Consider the following 10,929-nt stretch of genomic DNA (forward strand, 5'->3'; position numbering starts at 1 on the left):
TTCTGATTGAATGGTTTATAATTAATTATATCTTGTTACAGGTTCATCTGAAACAAAGGATGAAGAAAGAAAATAAATTAGGTAATACGTCTCAATCATCCTCGTCGATCCAACAGCAAACGTCTTCTTCGCAGCAATCCCACCACCATCACCTCCACCCGCACCAACAGTCGCACATGCACCAAAGCCATACGGTGACAAGTGACGAAGCGATGAATCTACCACCGGTCGTCACAACTACTCTTTGAGAACCCGATACCGGGCTAGAGCCCGGTGAGTGTCTGCTACTCATCCAAGACTACTGTGATTTAGATTCCGAACAAGCCAGGATCATTATCGTTCAAATAGATTAGGATCCGGGCTCTGAGATTCATAGAGATCTTCGTGCAAATACGCGTCAAGACTATTGACTAGATACCTGATTATTTTGATCTCTAGTGGCCTATTATATAGGGCCGAAATACGTCTGTGCCATTCTCTCTCGTGAATTAGCTACAGGGTGTTTAGAGGAGTGGGTCTAAAGTGGCCTTAGGAAACGGAGAAATTAGTAATTCTACTAAGAATAGTAAGAAGAGGGGGTTTTTTATTTGATGATGATCATGAAGAATGATGAAGAATTTTTTACAAATTGACTGATAGGAAGTAGCTTTTTACAACATTATCAAAAATTTAAAAAACTTTTTTTTATTTGGGATATTCAGTTTTATGAATATTTTATTAAGAAAGGTCATGTATTAATAGAAATTATGGTTTATCTTTTGGTTTACGGTCTTTTTTATTCTTCGGTTCATTGCCTTTGGTATTATTGAAATTAATAATAATAGTTTTAAACGGTTTTTAAATGCCAGTTAAATATTGTTTCTGTTTGTTTTATCACGTTTGATCTTAATCATTTATTACTTACGAATCTTGAATAATTTAATAGGAACAATAACAAAATAATTTAAAATGACAAATTTTGACATTCTTTTTATAGTTTTTGTGTAAGTTTCTCTTATTATAGACAGAAACCCCCCCATATCTATATAACTTTCTTCAAGTGACGTCGCTAAAACGTCCTCTATCTACATTCTACAATTGAAGTGTAAAGTGAAACTAAATTTAGTAAAATCTTTATATTCACTGGTAAGTTTTTCTAATATATTTTTAACTTTATTTTCGTGCACACAATTCCAATTATCTAAAAATATAACATATTCCCGAAACAAATAGAAAATCCGAATTTAGCCAACTTGAAATGGAAATGTTGATGATTTGAATTTTGTGAACACTATTTATAAAAAGCAAAGTTAAAAATATATTAGAAAAAACTTATATATAATCAATATAAAAAATATCACCACAAATTTCACTAAATTTACTTTGATTTCACACTTCAATTCTAGAATATAGATAGAGGACGTTTTACTAACGACACTTGGGTCTTATTGGACATCAAAATCAAAGCGTCTGCTTTAATGTGTAGTATTTCATTTTTGTCTTATTATTAATTATTTATCGAATGGTTTTTACCTGCTTTTTAGCAAACATAATACATCGTGATTAATTTTGAATTTATATAATGATTGAGTCATAACCAAGGATATTTAGAAGATTAATTTAATGTTGAGATAAAACAGCATCTGTTGTATTAGAAATTTTTAAAGAAATAAATAGTCTGTCTTTGTTCTTGCTCGAACAGAAAATATTTTTCGAAACTTTCAAAACATACCTTAGTTCATTTTGAGCTTTTTTGTTTAAAATATTGTCTTTTAATAATTTTTTGCCGTGAAAATAATCAAGGAAATTACATGAAACCTTACTTCTCGATTGAAAAAACTGAAATTTTATAAACAAAAATGTAATTCAAATAATTGTATTGAGTAGGTATCGAATTTTAGACTGAATATGGATATTTACGAGCTAGGGTACAGTTTTTCCACTTCAGTTTTGCTCAGAAATAAATTTGAAAATCGTATGAAACTCGATTTTAATAACACAAAACAAAATTTCAATTTCCACAAGGATTATAAAGATAAATTTTAAAAAAAAAGGCAAAAAACAAATAGTAAAAATAGTTTGTATTACTTTAAAGATATACGTGATGATATACAGAGTGTTATATTAAAATTAAACGAAAAAAAGTTTAAAATTATCTCACACATGACCTTTCTTAAGAAACTACGAAAATTTTTAGTCGTAGTATGTTAAAATTTCATATTTTAAAAACTTATTTTTGTAATTTCTAATTAAAAAAAAAGTGGTTATTGATATTTTATTTTCATCGGTGTTCTAAACACATTTTTTTAACAAATATAGTAACAAAAGAGCTTTAATTAATAATATAGGTTAAAAATTCACATTTAAAAAAATATATTTGCCAATAACAATTGGAATACATTCCGTAAATATTTTTTATCTTTTTCTTTTTGTTCGTGTTTGTAGAAGGTATTTTATTTATTGTTTTCGTTAGATCTTAAGAGATTAAAAAGTCAATAGAATAAAGCAGTAAGAAAATGTATTTTTCACGCGCAGATTATACAAGCGTACATCAAAAAATTCAACGTTAAATCGATCGTGAAAGATAATTTCAGATATACCTCGTATAATGAAGCGGCAAATGTGAAAATATCAAAATTGCCTTAAGAAGTGTCTTTAATAAAGTAAATTGAAGCAGATCTATTCCTATCACACGTAGTTACCATTAACCAATTACCGCTAAAGTCACTTTCGAACATATTATGATTTTTTCTGTTAATTAATGCAATAATTACTCACTATTGCTTTTTTTAAATAATATACCGGTTTCCTACTAGTCTAAAAATCCATACAAAAGTTAAGGATATTTTGGAGTTGTTTTTTGGGAATCGTTTTATTTGATTTGAAGATCCAAAATACCATTTATGATCGTCACCTAGAACTAACTCGATAAAATCCTCAAAATACCTAACCTAACCTGGGAAGAAGACTTTTCACTGCTAGAGTTCAACAATAAAGAGAAAAATCTGTTATGCAGACGTCTTCTACTGGAAAGTACCATTAACATCTTTCGAAAAGGTGCAATTATAGTCGTATTGTATAGATAAAAGGACACGGGTTTACATGGATCAAGTGGTGGTGTTCATCTGAATCCTGTAGATTCAACAACTTGATTATAATCTTGCCAAAAACGCTTATAATGGACGGGGGAAAACTATTTCAAGTACTAATCCATAAAGCACGAATTGCTTTATACAACTGCTGCAGAATAGTCGGAGGAACCTGATGCTCCAGACCCAAAATGATGAACTGGATGTACAAATCCGTTGTGCGATTTATCAGCTATTATATAGTAACCATTTTAGATTTACTCTCTTTAAAGACCTTTAGAAAAAGTGAAGCAATAAAGTGGGCAATGAAAGGCATACAAGGAACAGAATATGAAGTACGGCGAGCTGGTTGGGTATCTCAGCATGTGTGCTTTATCAACAAGTTGGCAGTCATGGACAAATGCAGAGATTGTATCCCCACGAGGATCATCGGTATCCTACACTGATAGATCGAAAATGGACAAATAGAAGTCCTTGACTCTTATTAAATTGAGTCAAAGGGCCCAGGGGAAGAAAAGCGGGACGAATCCTTTCATACGGCCACAACATTTTATAGGTTTCCGAAAAATCCATCAAGTAATGATCATAAAGAATTGGGAAATAGAGAAACTTCCGTTTCTGCAGGGATCCACCAAACGCCTCATCTGTGAGTGCAAGGCTATTACATAAAGGCTATGGTATTTAAATTCAAGTAATTTAAAGCCAGATAGGTCAAAGTGTTATCGAGGTAGATTCACGAACTTTATACTTTAGCTCTAATCTAATCTAAATGCAAAGATGTGCAAATGGATTTACAAAAAAATATCAGGTGTTGTTTAAACATTTTTTATTACTAAATTTCTTGATAAATTCTGTTATTTTATTATTTTATATTGTTTTTAATTTAATTTTCAATATTGTATGATAATTTTTAATTCGTTATGGCATTCAACAGTTAAAAAAGAATTCGATAGAAATCCTTAACTTTTGAACAACTAATTATTTAAATATTATTAACAACCAGTTACGACAATCAGTTATTTAAGACAAAATTTTTATTCTATTATTTAAACCGAGTGACTTTAGTTGATTGGTGTATTCGTACTTTGAAATATACGTAAGATAAGACATAAGTTTGAAGAGTTCCTCTAAAACTCAATCTTATCATCTGGCATTTTCGAAAAAAATCATTTTGAATACCGTGGTGGGGTCCACTTTAAAAAAACCGAGTTTTCGTTCATATTTTGTATATTTGTAAATAGGAAATTAATTTAAAAAAATAAATTAACAATATTAAGTTTGTATATATTTGAAAAATTATAATTATATTGAACGTTGAGAATCGGCTGTTGTAAAAACTTGTTAAAAAAAGCTCATCGATATCCAGGGAAAACCATTGACCTAATTTTCTATTTGTTGCCAAGTTTTAAACTAAGATATAAAAGAAAGTTTACGCGTATATGTACAATTGTCAATGGCAAACCCTGTATATTGTCCTCTCCCTCTAATTTGCACATAACTTTTTAACACGTAAATCTATTTTTATAAACAAATTATTTAAATTTTCGGCAGAAATGTACAGCTGTGAACATTATCATTACCTAATGTTTGAATAGTTCCTACTAAATGTTTTAAAGTACCAGAAGAATATTATAACGTTTCGTGAGAAAATTCGGTCTGTTATCTACTGTCAATTAATAGTTTATCGTTCTATGTTCAACTGTCAATCACAAAACTAGTAGTTTTACCACGGAATGCATTCTAACCAACTTATTTCCATTCTACTGTAAACTGATTTCCACTGCGCGTATCGATTAAAATCGATTAATTTAAAAACAAGGAAGTGTATGAAAAAAATATTTTTCCTTAAAATCACATTTTTAAACATTCTTTTCTTCCAATATGTATAAACAAAATTACTGTTCAAGGAATGAATTTCTTATCGAAACTAATAATGTGATTACATACAACTTATTTGCGCATTTTATTTAAAAATAGTTGCCTTCAAGGGCAACGGAATAATTATAGCGGTCATACCATTTTTAAAGTAGGATTTGGCGACAAATTTTTGTCCACAAGCACTCTTCTGAGGTCTAAAAAGTCGCTGGGAATTAGATCCAGAAATACTGTGGACACTGAAACAAATCATCAAATTTTTCATCATCTGTATCAATTTGTAGACACGGTGCATTAACTTGATGAAATAGCACAGCTCCAGCTTCCTTCTAACCATACTTTGATCTCAATTCTCAAATCAGTCTCGCCATATTTGGGACACGCATAACTTCTAAAGCCTCATACATCTTTGAGCGCTCTATCGTATCGTAAGTTTGATTATAATCTATGAACAGTTTATGTAGTTCTAGTTTATACTCTTGGTTTTTCCTCTGTATTGTTTCTGTGAGGTTAAAAAGTAGAATGGATAAATAATAGACCCGCTCAGGCGATATTTTTCCTTGAAAACTTCCCGATAACCTACCTTCCAACAATACTTTGATCTTAGTTCTATCCAAAGTCAGCCTCATCAATCTTTTTTTGAAACACGTATAACTTATGAAACCTCATACAACTTTTGTCCTCTTTATAGTAGTTCTAGATTTTGGTTTTTACTCTGTGTTGTTTGTAAAGTAAAAATCTGGTCCATCGTACTTTTCTCTTCCCTAAAACCTCCTTGTATCTATCTACTTCTTGGTTATTGATTGTTTTTTTTTCTTATTACCCTGGCCAAAACTTTGGAGGTTCTTAATCGCGGTTTAGCCTCCTCTACGTCACCATAATGAGTTATAAGAACTGAAAATAAGTTACAGGGGTCTTTGGTGTGAATTTGAAAGATAGTTAATGCTAGGAAAAGATGTGTACGCCAACTCAATCATTATTTTATTAATGAATGTTAAATGATTCATTTCATTTTATTATTTATTGGTAGTAATATTATTTTTTTAAGAATATATGACCATTTCTATTTCCATTATACGAGTATTGGGTCAACTTTCGCATAAAATATATGAAAAAATGTCACGTCATATACCTGTGGGTGTAGGTCAACAATTGACCTTTTGCAATTTTATGCTCTCGGCTGCTAATAGACCATCTTAACGATCTAATAGAAAGCCAAATCATACCTAGAGGTACTTTATATAACGAAGATGATCTACTTCACACAAATAACAAACATATAAAATCCATTGAATATATACAGAGCGGCTCCTCTAAATTGGAAACGCATACTAAAATTTTAAACATTACTCAAGACAAATTTGAGGTTATTATCCACATTTTTAATAGGGAAATAAATGGATAACACTCTTAAACTTTCGAAAATACTTCATCATTCAATAAAAATAAAATCAGGCTCCCCGATAAAGATAAAGAATAAATTTACTTGTTGGAGTCCAACTAAAAACCTCATTTAACCTCAACATAAAAGACAAAGCGTATAATTTGGGAATTGGGATGGAAAACATAAGAATTAAGAATGTCTATGAACCAATAGTTTCTTTCCAACGAAAATTCAACTCTCTGGTTTGGTGCGATGGTTGATATCGGTCTAAACTGTTTGGGCAAAAGCTGTAAAAATTTAGATCTCTACTAGACGTTGCGCTTGATTGGAAAAAGTCGAACCTCTTTTCGACGATCTCGGCAACGTCAGTTTTCAATGACATCGTTCCTAAAATTAGATATATCGTCCTTCATAGTCGAAATCTTCTCATCCATATCGGCAGAATTGGATGAGATCAAGGTGTGAAACTCGTCTTTGAATAGATCAGTTTCTGGATCGGATCCTTCACTTACCAATCTTTCTACTAATTCAATCTTCTTACCGAATGTTTCCAACTCGCGATTTTTCAATTCTGCTTTTAGTCCCGTCACTTCTATACGCTCAGGCGCGTCGAAATCTTTTCGTCCATATCGGCAGAATTGGATGAGATCAAGGTGTGAAACTCGTCTTTGAATAGATCAGTTTCTGGATCGGATCCTTCACTTACCAGTCGCTCTACTAATTCAATCTTCTTACCGAATGTTTCCAACTCGCGATTTTTCAATTCTGCTTTTAGTCCCGTCACTTTTAGGTCGCTCAGGCGCGTCGAAATTTTCTCATCCATATCGGCAGAATTGGATGAGATCAAGGTGTGAAACTCGTCTTTGAATAGATCAGTTTCTGGATCGGATCCTTCACTTACCAGTCTTTCTACTAATTCAATCTTCTTACCGAATGTTTCCAACTCGCGATTTTTCAATTCTGCTTTTAGTCCCGTCACTTTTAGGTCGCTCAGGCGCGTCGAAATTTTCTCATCCATATCGGCAGAATTGGATGAGATCAAGGTGTGAAACTCGTCTTTGAATAGATCAGTTTCTGGATCGGATCCTTCACTTACCAGTCTTTCTAATAATTCAATCTTCTTACCGAATGTTTCCAACTCGCGATTTTTCAATTCTGCTTTTAGTCCCGTCACTTTTAGGTCGCTCAGGCGCGTCGAAATTTTCTCATCCATATCGGCAGAATTGGATGAGATCAAGGTGTGAAACTCGTCTTTGAATAGATCAGTTTCTGGATCGGATCCTTCACTTACCAGTCTTTCTAATAATTCAATCTTCTTACCGAATGTTTCCAACTCGCGATTTTTCAATTCTGCTTTTAGTCCCGTCACTTTTAGGTCGCTCAGGCGCGTCGAAATTTTCTCATCCATATCGGCAGAATTGGATGAGATCAAGGTGTGAAACTCGTCTTTGAATAGATCAGTTTCTGGATCGGATCCTTCACTTACCAGTCTTTCTACTAATTCAATCTTCTTACCGAATGTTTCCAACTCGCGATTTTTCAATTCTGCTTTTAGTCCCGTCACTTTTAGGTCGCTCAGGCGCGTCGAAATTTTCTCATCCATATCGGCAGAATTGGATGAGATCAAGGTGTGAAACTCGTCTTTGAATAGATCAGTTTCTGGATCGGATCCTTCACTTACCAGTCTTTCTAATAATTCAATCTTCTTACCGAATGTTTCCAACTCGCGATTTTTCAATTCTGCTTTTAGTCCCGTCACTTTTAGGTCGCTCAGGCGCGTCGAAATTTTCTCATCCATATCGGCAGAATTGGATGAGATCAAGGTGTGAAACTCGTCTTTGAATAGATCAGTTTCTGGATCGGATCCTTCACTTACCAGTCGCTCTACTAATTCAATCTTCTTACCGAATGTTTCCAACTCGCGATTTTTCAATTCTGCTTTTAGTCCCGTCACTTTTAGGTCGCTCAGGCGCGTCGAAATTTTCTCATCCATATCGGCAGAATTGGATGAGATCAAGGTGTGAAACTCGTCTTTGAATAGATCAGTTTCTAGATCGGATCCTTCACTTACCAATCTTTCTACTAATTCAATCTTCTTACCGAATGTTTCCAACTCGCATTTTTCAATTCTGCTTTTAGTCCCGTCACTTTTAGGTCGCTCAGGCTCGTCGAAATTTTCTCATCCATATCGGCAGAATTGGATGAGATCAAGGTGTGAAACTCGTCTTTGAATAGATCAGTTTCTGGATCGGATCCTTCACTTACCAGTCTTTCTACTAATTCAATCTTCTTACCGAATGTTTCCAACTCGCGTTTTTCAATTCTGCTTTTAGTCCCGTCACTTCTAGGTCGCTCAGGCGCGTCGAAATCTTTTCGTCCATATCGGCAGAATTGGAGGAGATCAAAGTGGGAAACTCGTCTTTGAATAGATCAGTTTCTGGATCGGATCCTTCACTTACCAGTCTTTCTAATAATTCAATCTTCTTACCGAATGTTTCCAACTCGCGATTTTTCAATTCTGCTTTTAGTCCCGTCACTTTTAGGTCGCTCAGGCGCGTCGAAATTTTCTCATCCATATCGGCAGAATTGGATGAGATCAAGGTGTGAAACTCGTCTTTGAATAGATCAGTTTCTGGATCGGATCCTTCACTTACCAATCTTTCTACTAATTCAATCTTCTTACCGAATGTTTCCAACTCGCGATTTTTCAATTCTGCTTTTAGTCCCGTCACTTTTAGGTCGCTCAGGCTCGTCGAAATTTTCTCATCCATATCGGCAGAATTGGATGAGATCAAGGTGTGAAACTCGTCTTTGAATAGATCAGTTTCTAGATCGGATCCTTCACTTACCAATCTTTCTACTAAATCAATCTTCTTACCGAATGTTTCCAACTCGCGTTTTTCAATTCTGCTTTTAGTCCCGTGACTTTTAGGTCGCTCAGGCTGATAGTCATGTTTCTGTCACTATTTATTTACAATACCCCACACCAGATACCAATGTTAAGAATAATTAGTACGATGAAGAAAAAATAATGAATTTAACTATGGCACTGCAAGGACACGCTGTACTCCAGACGACACCTCTCGAAGAAACTGATGACTTCGAGTTGAAGAACATGCGGTATGGTCATGAACATCTAGAATACTTGTACCGAACCGAAGACAGAAGTGTGACGAAACTTTTTACCAGAGAATGTTGGGGCATCCATTTTATATAATAGAAAATATGGCGAATAGTTTATTACAAAAAATTTAAATCTTTAAATTCGGAATGCTGCTTACAAATATGTCAATAGAAAAAGAATAATTCAAATGAGTAAATCTTTGAGTATAAACTGTTTTTTTCTAAGGTGTTATAAACAGAAATAATCACGCGAGAATATTTACAGGTTATACCAACATGTTTGTATGTAAACATTGTGGTGGAATAGTTTATAGAATAATCCCTAATTAACTATGAAAATTCTTTATACCCAAAATAGAAAAATATTCTTCTGGTACATCGTTGAATGCGAAACTTACGTGATATTTTAACAAAAAAGATATTGCGTACTAAAATTTGAATAACTGTTTTTTCACTGTTTGTTCCCTTTTTCGCACTGCTAAATATTTTTGGATTTTCATCAATCAAGGAGGCTGTTGTTTCATTATTAATGTGATATTTGACTACATATTACGATATTAAACTACTGTTGTCCCCCCAATGGAGAAAAAACCCTATTCTAGAGTGACATTAAGGTCCGTCAAAAATTTAATTACGTAAAATTTTATTCCACCGAAAAAAAAATGTAGTTCTTCGTGGATTTCGCTTCTATTCCACCAAAAAAAAACTATCAATGTCGTTAAAGTTGATACAAAGTTATTTTTGATGGATTTTGTCTATTGTCACTCGGAAAATGTATATGTTAATTGTTATAATATATTAAAAAATTTACTAAAATCATAAAAAATGACATTGATGTAATACATGGTTGTGTCAGCTGTTATCGATCTTACAGAATCAAGAAAAATAAAAACTGCTGATTTAAATATTCCCGAGTTTTATTTAAAATTCCCTATACGTAGTTTATAATTAGATGGACGTGAAGAAATAATGTAACTTGAGTAAGCTAAGGCTCGACTATCGAAAATTCTGGTATCATCAAAAGTTTTTTCAAACCTCAACCGTATTTCAAATGATGACAATCTAATCTCGTAAATACTGAAACGTCGGTATACTAAAAAAAGCAAAGTGGGCCGTTAAATTCATAAATAAAAAAGAAATATCCAAAGACACCGAACTAAAAATATTCGCAAAATTGTATAGACCAATTCTAACATCGGATGTCAATCTTGGGAATTGACATATAACGACAAAAAATTAAAATTCTGGCGATAGAGATGATATATTTAATAATAGTGGAAAGAGTCTTCTTCTTCTTCTTCTTCTTCTTCTTCTTACGTTAGGACTAGGTCTAACTAGCATCATAACTACTCCTGAGGACCACCTTTCATACTACCTTATAGGGGGTCGTCCAGGAGGTCGAGCTGTATCTGGTTTTTTTTCGTTTGCAATTTTTGCTAACCGTTCATTTGGCATTCTGTCAACATGGTCTCTCCATTC

General features: G+C 33.3%; 2 protein-coding genes across 4 annotated transcripts in view; one reads left to right on the forward strand and one right to left on the reverse strand.

Moving 5' to 3' along the window:
- Window positions 1–10,357, forward strand: part of LOC130447914 (early growth response protein 1-B) — a 52,576-nt gene extending 42,219 nt beyond the window's left edge. Inside the window, exons 3-4 of one of the 3 annotated variants that reach the window (XR_008910285.1) lie at window positions 42–1,039; window positions 1,397–10,357. Coding sequence is in view for 2 of the 3 variants with exons in the window: in XM_056784970.1 (XP_056640948.1) it covers window positions 42–248 (207 nt within the window). In the remaining variant the exon portion in view is untranslated. Of the gene's footprint in view, window positions 1–41 lie in introns of all 3 variants that reach the window. The other 2 variants (XM_056784970.1, XM_056784971.1) reach the window with 2 other exon arrangements.
- Window positions 6,920–8,320, reverse strand: LOC130447915 (uncharacterized). The gene has a single exon (XM_056784972.1). It carries the CDS (start codon window positions 8,318–8,320, stop codon window positions 6,920–6,922), a length of 1,401 nt encoding a protein of 466 aa, XP_056640950.1.
- Window positions 10,358–10,929: the final 572 nt, after the last annotated feature.

Source organism: Diorhabda sublineata, chromosome 8 (assembly GCF_026230105.1).
Source record: "Diorhabda sublineata isolate icDioSubl1.1 chromosome 8, icDioSubl1.1, whole genome shotgun sequence".
NCBI lineage: Eukaryota > Metazoa > Arthropoda > Insecta > Coleoptera > Chrysomelidae > Diorhabda > Diorhabda sublineata.